The 12984-nt window shown below is 39.2% G+C and overlaps 1 protein-coding gene across 3 annotated transcripts; it reads right to left on the bottom strand.

Annotated features, from left to right (window-relative positions):
* Positions 1-1232: 1232 nt before the first annotated feature.
* Positions 1233-3546, bottom strand: LOC148905433 (uncharacterized). 3 transcript variants are annotated; one of them, XM_089039584.1, is made up of 4 exons: positions 2461-3546; positions 2281-2372; positions 1823-1931; positions 1233-1735 (listed from the first exon to the last, which is right to left on the bottom strand). In XM_089039584.1, exons 1-4 carry the CDS (start codon positions 2565-2567, stop codon positions 1729-1731), a joined length of 315 nt encoding a protein of 104 aa, XP_088895710.1. In that variant the 5' UTR covers positions 2568-3546; the 3' UTR covers positions 1233-1728. The 3 variants fall into 3 exon arrangements, 2 of the variants coding, with proteins under 2 accessions (XP_088895710.1, XP_088895709.1); XR_016121630.1 differs by lacking the exon at positions 1233-1735 and having other exon boundaries at positions 1897-1931; XM_089039583.1 differs by lacking the exons at positions 2281-2372; positions 2461-3546 and having other exon boundaries at positions 1823-1909.
* Positions 3547-12984: the final 9438 nt, after the last annotated feature.

The raw sequence follows: 12984 nt of genomic DNA, 5'->3' as shown, positions 1-12984 counted from the left end.
ACCCCTGACCCTTTGTATTTCCCAGGTTCCCAGTTTTTCCAGGTCCCAGGTTCCCAGGTCCCAGGGCCGTAAATAATGTGATTCATGCCTTAACATATAACCTCTGTGGTGTTTGCCCAGTCAGCCAGGCGGGCAGGGCGTAATACTTGTGATTAATTATGCCTTACATATCCCTGGACCCTGTCTTTCCCATGGGGTTTGCCCAGGCACGTGAGAGTGCCAGGGCCGTAATTTGATTTAGTTCTACCTATATCCTGACCTGGCCGGTGTTTGCCCAGGTGCCTATTGTTTTTAATAATAGCCTTACATATACCCTGTGGTTTGCCCAGGCCCGTATTTGTGATTAAGCCTTACATATAAACCTGTGTTTGCCCGCCGTATCGTGAGTTATGCCTTACATATAACCCTGTATTTCCAAGGTCGTATATGTGATTTATGCCTTACATATAAACTGTATTTTTCCAGGCCGTATATGTGATTAATGCCTTACATATACCATGCGATATGCTCTGACCGTATATGTGATTAATGCCCCCTTAATGCCTAGATGTACCAGCGCGTCTTAGCCATATTTGCTCAGTTGAATTATGCTCATCATATTTGCTAAATTTAACTATGTTATCAGTCTTCAGCTATTGTCACTTATGGCAGGCCAAAAAAAATAAAAACGATATATGTCGTGACAACCACCTCATACTTTAAACATAGCTAACCTACGCTAAGAAGCAGGAAAAAAGACATAAATCATAGTGAAACATTTTTATTGTGAATTTCCTTTTCTTGACGACTGATTAACTATGAACAATTTGTTAACTACAACTAATTGAAAATGCTAGTTCTGTAAATTAATTATAGGTGTTTGATTCATCTTGTGACAGAATTTGTGAAAGAAGATCATAATATATTTAGTTGTCAATCGATCTGTGGCTTGTGTACGATTCTTTTTAGATATTCTGTAGTAGTACACTTCATTTATAACTGCAAAATTTAATTAAGGACACCGAAACGTGGTTGGGTTTCTACGAGTTTTATGAATTAAATCTTGTGTCACTGTTCCTCCGTTCCTTTGGCCTGATTTCTAGGGTTTTCTTTCTTCTTTCGATTATTTGAACATTATACTTGTTTACTTGAAGAAATCCAAGGTCAATAGGCTTAAATAGCCGCTGCTATACCGTTTGACCTTTGGATTTCTTCAAGTAAACGAGTATAACGTTCAAGTAATCGAAAGAAGAACGAAAACCCTAGAAATCAGGCCAAAGGAACGGAGGAACAGTGACACAAGATTTAATTCATAAAACTCGTAGAAACCCCAACCACGTTCGGTGTCCCAGTGCCCTTGATTTGATAAAAACCTTTAGGCTCTCAATGCCCATTCGGGACCTCCAGATGGCCTTGGGCGTCTTGACGGCTCCCCGATTTTCCGCTTCAAAAGCATGGTGAGACTGCGCTCTGACAGCCTCCTTTTTGACTTTCGGTCCATGCTTTCCATGAACTGGTTAGCTAGGGGGCTTCTCCATGGCAGAGGGTGTTTTATTAAAACTTTACTCTGCTTAGTAGGGCCCCCTTCGTTATCAGAGCCACTGTCCGCTGTATCGTCATCAGCCTGGTCATCCGCCTCTGACATCGACTCCTCTGATGACATATACTCCAGTTTCATAATTGCCTTGACTTTCTCTTTGTCCCCTGGTGATAGCGAGGTTGACAAGTCCGCTGCCTTGGATCTGGATTTTAGGAGCTAAAAGAAAAAAGAAAAAAAAAAACACCGACAGTCAAAGTTTCTTATTAAACAAAGTCATAATCGTTGCAAATTCAGTTTACTCACATTTTGTTTTCTTTGTGTTTTCCGCTGCATCTTTTGATGCCTTCCAAGGGCCCCTGAACGCTCTCTTTTGTTCTCTTTCTTCTCGTCAGAAAGTGGCTTTTAAGGGCAGCTGAAATTATATCAAGTACCCATATATTAAAACTTGAGACAAAATTTGTTAGAAATTTTGGCATTTGGGCCGACAATTATTCCTTAGCATCCATTTGTTTTTGCTTTGTTTTGTTTTGTTTGTTTTTTTTTTTTTTTTTTTTTTTTTTTTTTTTTCCATGTTATTTTATTTCAAACTGCTTCCCCTCCCTTCGGCATTTGAATATTTCTAAAAGGATTTCGTTACCTCCTTCCCCCCCCCCCCCCCCCCCCGACCACCACCACCACCCTTTGTCCTCACCCCTCCCCCGGGTTAACTTTGATAGGTGCATAAGGCCTTTCGCACTTCGTAATATAAAATACATAAATACCTTCTAACTCGACGGCAGAGACATCCTTATGAACATTCAGAACTCTATCCCTTATTGCGTTATTAATCTGTTCGTTGACGTCATCTCTGAAACTAATTAGGAAATGCCATATTTGAGTGGTAAGTGGAGAAACTATGGATGATTCAGACAAGATCAGTTTTATTAAATTTTCATACTTACACTTTAGTAAAATCCCATATAAGAGGGTTTTCTTCCCTGTCCCGTAATTTCTTTGCTACCAAGCGTACTTCAGACTGTAATAACATAATATAATTCATTAAAATCATAAGATGTACCTTAAGTTATTCTTAGACATAGTAATAATGTTTTCATTATTTTTATGGCTGTGATTGTATAATATTGGGGAAAAAATCGAAATCAAATCAATTCCTTTACAAAAAAGGAAATTATCATTATCATTCAGTGTCTTGTTATTGGAAATCAATAGTAAAGTTTGGTAGCATTAACCACTGCCATGGCGGGTTTCCCGCCAATTTTAGCATTGCATAAATTATACCGCTGCATAATTATACCAACTACTCTTCGCGCCAAGAATTCCCAGTAAAATTATCAATAAAAATAGCTTGCTTTTTTAAATATTGCCACTTTACTTACTGCAACAGCCTTTGAGACAGTAATCTTGGTCTTGCTGTTGTCCTTGTTCTGCTGGCTTTCTTTAAGGCCGCTAGTATTTGGCGGTTTTGTTCTTGAAGTTCTTTAAACTGTTTTACAATCGTTTCGAAATTTGAAGAAATTTCTTCTTTTTCGCTGTCGGGGTCAACGTTCTCATTCTCGCTTGTTGCTTGCAATAGGCGATTTCTGTGTTCTCTTAGCACATCCTCGTTACCACCAGGGACAGAGGGAATAAGTATATTAAGCCTTTGAGAATTGGTGCCATTTTCAGTATGTCTACTCGTACTGCTTGTACTGGTAGTTGCAGTAACAGAATGGATTGGCATTGGGCGTCCTGGTAAAGGTGTAGATGTTCTTCCCATTTTTTGATCGCGACGAATGAACGCAATTTATAAGCAAAGATATAGAATGTGCGGGAAACTAGATGACCGACAGAGTTTGTTACCTGTTTGTGACCAAAAGGCGAATGAACGAATAAGCACATCCACCGAACAAATCTACCCCCTATCTATCACGGCGTATCACGTGACTTGTGATGACATATACGTTCATATAATGAAGTCTAATAATAAAAAAAGGAATAACTGTCTTATAAAAATGCTGAAGTTGTATCCAGGATTCATGTTAAGTAATATATTTATTACCTTAAAGCTATTTGCTCCATTTTATAAAGTTATGAATTTTTTTCTAAAGCCTAGATTCACGAAATATCATTGCAATAAACTTGATTAGCTTCTAGCTCTAAAACCATCGTACCATTATCTGCCGCCAACAGTGACAGCTCTAAGGAAAAGGGCGCGGTAATAAAGATCCGGCGTGCTTTTGTCCAATGGCATGTGGTTGATGGACGTGGAACTTTATTAGCTGGAATATGGCTGTTAGCCATTCAAAATGCTTGGATTTTGAGTAATTATCCCAATGATACACACCGTCTTTTTAATTATATAGTTCTGGAAAACAAAATGTCTTCTGCGATGTCAAAGCGTTATCATTGCTTTCATTGTAACGAAGATCTACATTACAGAGTATTTTGCCGTCACAAAGAAGAATTTTATGATCCTTTAACAAATCAATGGCAATTACAGCGGAATGACGACGAAGACTCAAATGATAGTATTTTCACTCACGAGATTGACGGCCAGAACGACACTTCTTCTAATGACTACAGCGAGATAAACGTTTTGGACCAAACTGATCAAGACTCCTCTGATGTGCCAAATACAAACCAACCATCAAGTGACGAATTCTTACCAGCTACTTCACAAAAAGGTATTGATGTTATACGTTTATTTGATGATTAGATTATATAATCTTTAAATGTTAAAGTCAAACTGCATAGATAAAAGACTGAATCTTTAACAAGCGGCTGATTTGCACATGATCTAGCTCCCCTATTGGATTTACTACCAAGCATTAGTGTTATTGAAGCGAGATTAAGTTAGAGGTACAAATGATTCTTTTCTATTTCTATCTTAGCCTCGTTTTCACCGTTACTTTTAAGAAGGGTGCATTATTAAGTAATCGGCTTATGGTTGCCATTAAAACCTCAGTGTTCATTCAGAAAGGTTCATTCAAAGAGTTTATAAAATCATAGCTAGAGATAACTCATTTAAAACGCCAAAAAGAATTTACTATGTTCAAATGGATATTGCTGTACATTTTCGTCTCCAAATCAATTCATGACTGTGGTCATCCTGAGATAGCATGGTATCCGGCAAAACATGCTTGTCAAGTTAGAGAAATACAATTATAAGTAATTTATTTAATATGTCTCTTGGGTTTTTTATTTTCGATTTATCATTTTTCTTTCACGAATTATAAATTGTTGTTTTGCTGACTTAGAAATTAATATTTTATTTTCAATGGAAATCATTTATTTTCAGAGCAAAATTTGGGTCAAAATTATACATTTAGGGACCGGTCATTATTTAAGTTGGAGGGCGGGGGGTGGAGGAGAAATTGTCAGTGACGCAAAAAAAAAAAAAGGCCCCCCCTTTGAAGGCATCCAAGTTTATCGAAAATCCCCCATGGATTGTATTAAAAAATTTAAAAATTTTCCCTAAAAGTCATTTTAAATTTCAAGACCCCCCATTTTTCACTAGCAAAAATTTCAGGCCCCCCCCCCAAAAATTTTTTCTCCACCCCCCCCCCCCCCAACTTAAATAATGACCGGTCCCTTAGCCCATGAGGTTTTTTTTACTGACATTTTTTTTTTCTAGTATTATAATGGTTTCAGACTTTATCTTATACTATGTTGCAGTTATACAATGCCGAATGAATAAAATACATCGTATTTGCTTATGTTTAAAGGAGACGGAATAAATAACTTTGAGGAAGAAGATCAAGTGTTTTGGGATGACAAGTTGGACAGTGAATCTGACCATGAAGAGATAAGAGGAAATGAAAGGAGATTGGTTGAAACTTGGGATATTGATATCGAAGACGTAGAAAGAGATTTTGAACAATCTAGTGCAGAAATAAGCGTTGCCGTCGAAGCAAGTTCCCGAGTGACCCTTATTAACTGGATTGCCTTGTTTGTGAGCTTTTGGTCTGCATACTTTTCTGTACCAGACCGAGGCATTGATATTCTCCTCGCCTTTTTTAAAGCGATTTTTCAGGTTTTGTGTGAGCTTTCGCCAATCATTTTCCCAACCGCAGTATTGGTTTTCCCGAGCTCCTTCAAACTCTTGAAAAATTATCTTTCTTTTAAAGATAAGCATTCAAAGTATGTTGTTTGTCCGAAATGCGACACCCTATACCGTTTTCAAGACTGCATAACAACAAGATTCGGGCGTGTCATTGCTAAACCATGTTCTCACATTGCTTTTCCGAATCACCGTCAATTGTTTCGCCGCACACCTTGTGGAGCGGAATTGCTTAAGGAAATTCGTTTGAAAAATGGACAGACGAAATTGTACCCACATAAAGTTTATTGTTATAAAAGCATCAGAGACACTCTAACTCTCTTTATTAAGCGACCAGACGTTGTACAAAAATGTGAGATTTGGAGAAATCGGAATGTACCGGACGATATTTTAGTTGATATTTACGATGGCCAAGTGTGGAAAGATTGGCAATATTTTAACGGCACTCCTTTCCTTGCCCAGCCTAATAATTATGCTTTTATGCTGAATGTTGACTGGTTTCAGCCTTTTAAGCACAGTGTCTATAGCGTTGGAGTCATATATATGGTCCTCCTAAATCTTCCGAGAAAAGAAAGGTACAAAGAGGAAAACGTAATAATAGTTGGGGTAATACCTGGTCCACACGAGCCCAAATTGAATATCAATACGTACTTACAACCACTTGTAGCCGAATTGAAATTATTGTGGCACGAAGGCATCCAAGTTCGGCCTCATGGGAGTAGAACAGCAAGATGTTTTCGAGCTGCCCTCCTTTGTATTGCTTGTGACATTCCTGCACTAAGAAAAGTTTGCGGTTTCTTAGGATGTACTGCTCACCGAGGGTGCTCAAAGTGCACAAGATTTTTCCCCGGAGATTTTAGTAGCATGAATTTTTCAGGTTTCGAAGATGACGATACACCAAGGACAAATGAAGAGCACCGAAGAGAGGCTCAGAAAATACTCAATGCAACAACCGCTGATGAACGAAACCAAATTGAAACTTCCACTAGAACAAGATATTCTGAACTCTTACAGTTGCCTTACTTCGATTGTACTCGTTACCATGTTGTTGATCCTATGCACAATTTGTTTTTAGGGACAGCAAAACATTTAATGAAAAATGTATGGCTAAATGCTGAAACGCCAATTATTTCTAAAGAAAATTTGAATAAAATCCAGGAAAAGGTAGATGACGTCAAAGCACCATCATTTATTGGGCGTCTCCCGAAAAAGATATCAACATCGTTTGGAGGATTTACTGCTGATCAGTGGAAAACATGGACTCTCTTGTATTCTGTATTCTGCATTTGGAATATCGTTCCAACAGATGATTTGGAGCTGTGGAGGTTATTCGTATTGTCCTGCTTTCACCTTTGCTCTCCACTTATTACAACTGAAGAGCTACAAGAAGGACATGATTACCTAGTGGAATTTTGTAAATCGTTTGAAAAAAGATATGGAAAGGAACGTGTTACGCCAAACATGCATCTACACCTGCACCTCAGACAATGTATTTTAGATTACGGGCCTGTATATTCATTTTGGCTTTTCAGCTTCGAACGTTTCAATGGGATTTTAGGAGCGTTTCGAACTAACAATAGATCTGTTGAAATACAAATCATGAGAAAATTTCTCCAAAAGCATGAACTAAGAGATATCCCTTTACCAGAGAGATTTCGAGAAACTTTCCAACCAGTATTTCAACTTCTTCAGGAGGCACAACAAGTAGGAACACTTGGCGAAAGCATCCCATCAATACCATCAACACTTAATCTTTCAGTTGGTCAAGTACTACGTTGCTTAGAGTGGAGCAATATGAATGCATACTCATGTTTTTCACCTCGATCCATTGATGTTCTTGATGATGACTATACAGAATATCTCTTTAAAGCTTATGAAACAATTTTACCTCAACACTCGGTCATTGAATGTGTTACCGATACGTTTGAGAGAATTAATACCATTGGATATTCGGGGACAAAGCTAGGGTCCTCTGACTCTAGACTGGAACGTTCTTCCTTCATTCTTGCAAGTTGGTGTGGCCAATATAGTGGCAGTATTGAGACCGATTCATTTGACTTGCGCCCCGGTGTTGTCGATTTCTTTCTTAAACAAACCATTATAATTGATGGCAAGCAGGAATCATTGTGTATGGCAAAGGTTCGATGGTATCAGCGACATCCAGAAAGACACAGGATTGGCAGACCACATGAAATTTGGCGCAGAAACTTGTTTGAAATGGAAGGGCCCTCTACATTCATTCCCATACAAAGGATACACAGCCAGTTTGTTGCTGCTTACGATGTTATTGACAAAGAAAGAGTATTAATTGTTTGTCCTTTACAACGTAAGTTGTACGGATGATGGAGATGACAGTAAAGTATCATCCATGAAAAATATTCAAAGCTATCAAAAATAAACTGTTTGAACTGTGCATCAGTAACTAGATAGTCAAAATGAAAATTGAATGAATTGTTTGATGAGTTTAAAATTAGATGAATTAAAATAATAATGAATGAAACTGCATATATTGGGAATAAAAAAGATGAATTCATATGTTTAGACTAAACAAAATTGATGCTTCAAATAATATTACAGATGTTAGCGGTTTGAAATGCAGCTGAGGTTAATGGGTTAATGAGTTTTCTTATTGTCACTGGAAAAAACGCATGTACGACTTACGCATATTATAAATACATTGTCCGCGTTTTTTCCTGTGTGTATCAACGCATATAACCTCACTTTCATGACATCAAAGCAAAACAATGATTGAATTAATGTGGTCGCAACATTGATGTCATGCGTTAGGAGAAAAAATTGACACATATGACTGAGATGGACCTGCATGCACTCCCTCCTCGTAAGTCGTAAAAACAAGCCAACATCCATCATAATTCAGTTGAAAAATTATTGATTTGTTTTGAAAAGTTTTGATTGCAATAAATTGAAACGGAAACCTCACATCGGATATACTCAGTTTGGGGTATTGTATTTGCTCCCCAGGTAAATATGGGGCAAAGCCTAGTGCAAAGTTGATTTCATATGTGCCCTTCATTTGACAATAGGGCAAATATAGGGCAAAAACGGTTATCATATATCCCCACTGGGTAAATACTTCTAAACTAAGGGCAAATATATAACATATTTACCCATGTGTTCAGATGTATGGCAAAGCAATGGCAAATTTATTAGAAATTTACCCCGACCTTTGCCTGCATAGGCAAATGTATGGGCAAATATAGAGCACCATATTTGCCCAACATTTGCCAAGCGGACATATGATGACCAAATCCATTATTTCGTCGAGTGTTTAGGTAGCGGATTGATGTTCGCTTTTTTCCATATGTCCGGCCAAATAGATGTTTTTATTGATAGATTCCAGCATCTTGTTACCACAGGTGCAAATATATCTGCGAAATCTTTCCAGACCCAGAACGGAATTTGATCTGGCCCGGTTGCAGTTCGTTGTATGTTAGTTAAAGTTTTAAATACTTCCATAACAGATAAAGTTGGTGGTACTACCGCATGATTGCTAGTGTCATGTGATAAATTAGTTGGACCAACATAATCATCATCTGTGCAGAGATTACAGAAATACTCATTTAAGCTGTTAGTACTATCAGCGTCCAAGCAAGGTCGAGGATTTTGTTTCCTATTAGATAACATATCCACTCTCTTTCACCATGTCTTTGATCCTATCTTTCCAGAGCCAAGTTTCGTTTTGTTTTCCTTGATTAACTCAGAGATTCTGTTGTTTAAATTTTGTACGTCGCTGTTTGGATTTCTGCACATCTTTTTAGATCTTTTGTTTAGCAAGAATTTTAACAGCGGGGACATCCAGACTGGGTCTCTCGACGATAATTTTACAGATCGTAATGGAAAGCACTCGTCCATAGCTCTTTTAATGATTTCGTGTAAGGTATTAACAGCATTATTTACTTCATCTGCTTCAAGGACAGGTGACCAGTCAACGCCTTCTAAGTAGTTGTTAAAGGAAATCTTGTTATTCTCTCTGTAGTCTCTGAAAAAGCACTTGAAACGTAGTGGTTTTAATTTTATTCCTGCTGGGAGAATTACACCTTTGTGATCAGTTTTAATAATAGACTTGATGGCATAACATTTCTCAAAAAGCCAAGGTTTGTTAGTAAGACAATTATTAAGCGTTGAGTCTTTGCGTGTTGGAAAGTCCACAAGAGCCGTTATATCAATTAAAGTTTGAAAGTGAACAATATCAAAACGATTAAAATCTCCTCCACATACGACCACACTTTCAGGGTTTCCATTTAGAAAGTCATCAATTAACTTAGAAAGATAATTAGCTAACGATTGCTCATCGTAGTTATATTTGGGAGGATGATAAACTCCAATGATAAGCATTATGTCTTTCGATGGTAATTCAACTTTAACACTAAGAACTTCAAATTGATCTGCTCTGTTGACATCGATGACTTTCAAATTATCCCTGATGTAGATTGCAACTCCACCATTCTTTCGTTTGTCGATATTGTTCCAACCTCTGTCCCTACGAAATACTGTAAAATTGTTTATGTAGATAGAAGAATCTGGAATGCTATTTTTGAGATGTGTTTCTGATATAACGCAAACATCAATGTCATTAGCATACAAATCCAATTCCAGTCCAGTAGTTGCGCGAATGTTGTTTTTAGTTTTGGTTAATCCGCATACGTTGAGAAACATAAATTTAGGAACAGGGAATAGTGTTGTGGTATTTGGAGTAGTGTTTATAGTAGTATTTGCAATAGCGCCAATGCTCACATGGTTTCTTCTTGACGATGATGTTTCCACTTGAACCAAATTATTCCAATTCACACCTTGGTTTTCGTCCTGTGTACAATAGCTGTTGTTCTCTTTAGAAGATGGATTGTTGATTGTAGAAATTCTAACTTTAATATTCCTGTTTGATGGTTTTTACCTGTCTTGGTAGTTCTTGTCCAACCAATCCCTGTAAGCTTGTCTTTTTTCATTCCAAGCCGCCACGTCCCTTTGATATTTCTCCAGCGCTAAGTCGTGTCTCTTCCTTTCGGCGGCTAAATCTCCGCTGCGATCACCTCTAACTAATCTATCCAAATACTGACCACCATAATTAGCTCCAGTGAATGCTAAAGCTGCAATAACTCCACCTGCGACCACGCTAGCCATTTATATGTTAGGCAGGTACTTTTCCTTCCGTAGGTAATCCTTTACCATGATAGCCCCGCCTACGGCAACGGTCATCTTAGCAAAATTAGCGAAGCTCTTGCTTGGGTCTTCAGTAAAGTCTTCTTTGAGCACTTTCTTACCTACCCAACCAATACCCGCAACGATGGAAGTAATAATAGCTGCTTCTTCAACAGTTTTCAATAACGCGGTTGACATTATATTACAGAGTGAGAAGGTTATCACTCCATTACGGGGATCCTACTTTTAGGTGCGGGTTGAGGCGTCACGGGTGTGTGATATGTTGGGGGTTCTACTTTTGGCTTCGTAGCCCACCATTGTAAGTAGAGGCTGCCTGCTGCTATAGCAACTCCTAACGCGCCGATGACGTACCCAGGATTAATAAAGGATTCCTCTTCTTTTTCCTCCACCTTTTCTTCTTTCTTTGCTTTGTTCTTCCTGTTCATCTCCGCGAGCTTCTTTCCGGCGGCGACTCTGCCTGGAGATTTAGCCTTGGTAATTTTCTGCTCCTCTTGGGGCTGCTCTACCTTCGACTCTGGTTCACTCATTTATATCTAAGGACTTGAAGGACTTGATAAGTACTTGAGAATGACTTAAGTAAGTACTTAAGGACGACTTGGAAATAACCTGGGCGCGACCTGACCAAGTACTTAGGGATGACTTAACTAAGTACTTGAGGCGACTTGATCAGGTACCTCAGCAAGTGCCGCCTGGAAGACCTTTTCGGCTTCTCTGTCCTTCTTGAAGTCCTTCCAAGACACCAGTACCTCCTTCAAGTCGACATGCTGAGCTACGTGAAGTGCCGCAGAGGCGACTGCCATTAACTTACCGCACTTCAAAGACAACCACCCACAGGTTATCTTAAGTTCTTGCGCGATGACATAGTCCTCGCTAATGTCCTTACGTAGTTGCTCCACGTCGTCTATAGGCAGCGCAAGTCCAAGCAATTTAGTTGCAAGTCGGATAGCGGAGTCTGCGACGGCGTCCGTGGTCTTACTTGCAAGGGCGGCCTCGTACCTCTTATGGAACTTTTTAACTTCCTCCTCTGACAACTTATTTACCTGCTCATGGGTAAGTTCCTTGCCTATCATTTCCTTGCACTTCCCAGAAGACACAAGGATGTTAAGTTGTTCCTTAAGGTTACTTTCGTCTAACTGTGTGGGGACTTCATCTAAGAGCTGCTCAATCTCCATATACATTAGGAGTTAAAGATCGGAGATCTTTATGGAATACGGAAACCTCAAAGAGAAGATCATTTTGGAATGTTGGTGCGTTTTTAAATGCCGCATGTATTCATGCAACTGTTCCTTGGATATCTCACCGCCGTAGTCGCTTAAGATGGTTTCCAGGTCAGACTTACTGGGCGTGTAGAAGACGACAAGCGATCCTATGTTTTCCCTGAAGGGCTTAGAGACGCTGGTAAGCTGCTGCGAGAGCAACCAAACGCTGATATTGTCGTGTCTACCGCTGAAGGCGAGTTTAACGAGCTCGGAAGTGCGCCTTTTTACGTCGTCCCCGCAGGCGATGTCATCCAATATGAGGAGTGTCTGTGTATCCTTAGGGAATTGCTTATGCCAAAACTTAAGGTGGCTGGATAACTCGTTGGGGTCTAAGATATCTACGAAGAAGTCGTCATCGTTCACTCCTATGTCCGTCCAGGTGCGGTTATTCACGTAGGTGGGGCATAATAGCACTATGTAGTCAAAGTGGTATCTAAAGGGTCCTAATAGCTGCTCTACCACGAACTGGGTCTTTCCGCAGCCGGTGGGTCCTACTATTAGAGCGTTACAGGGCATGTGATTTGGGTTCATTTATATCCCTTCTTTCGAAGGGAACTTGTTCCCTGATATATATGGAGCCAGTGGAAGCAGTGCAAAGAATTGTCGCCGACGCAAAAGATAAAAGAGACACCATAGAAATGCAAAGGGAGGAGATAGACCGGTTAAAAGAGCGCGTAAAGGAGCTATATGAGGAAATGTGCGGTCTGAAGCGTGCAGAACGGTTTGGCGCGCTGATAACGATGGCAACGTGGGCTAAGGAGTCCGTTAAGGACTTCATGCGATATCCCCTGTGGAATGTTGACGTTTAGGTTAAATCTTTGTTAAGGATGCCTGGAAACTATTTCAAAGAGTGTCTCAGAATGTTGACGTTTAGGTTAAATCTTTGTTAAGGATGCCTGGAAACTATTTCAAAGAGTGTCTCAGAATGTTGACGTTTAGGTTAAATCTTTGTTAAGGATGTTAAATGGAGGCTAAGATATTGTTAAGTA

This window comes from Actinia tenebrosa, unplaced genomic scaffold (genome assembly GCF_029948245.1).
Source record: "Actinia tenebrosa isolate PJP-AT-01 unplaced genomic scaffold, QUT_ActTen_1.0 PGA_scaffold7__59_contigs__length_16204524, whole genome shotgun sequence".
Lineage (NCBI taxonomy): Eukaryota > Metazoa > Cnidaria > Anthozoa > Actiniaria > Actiniidae > Actinia > Actinia tenebrosa.
This window is presented reverse-complemented; position numbering and strand designations above follow the sequence as displayed.

What these genes read in the sequence shown, in the direction of transcription:
- LOC148905433 (XM_089039583.1), bottom strand. Translation starts at nt 1,852, where the DNA reads ATGCAGCGGAAAACACAAAGAAAACAAAAT. An exon ending in AAACACAAAGAAAACAAAAT is followed by an intron (nt 1,736 to 1,822) that starts GTGAGTAAACTG and finishes TTTTTCTTTTAG; the next exon opens with CTCCTAAAATCCAGATCCAA.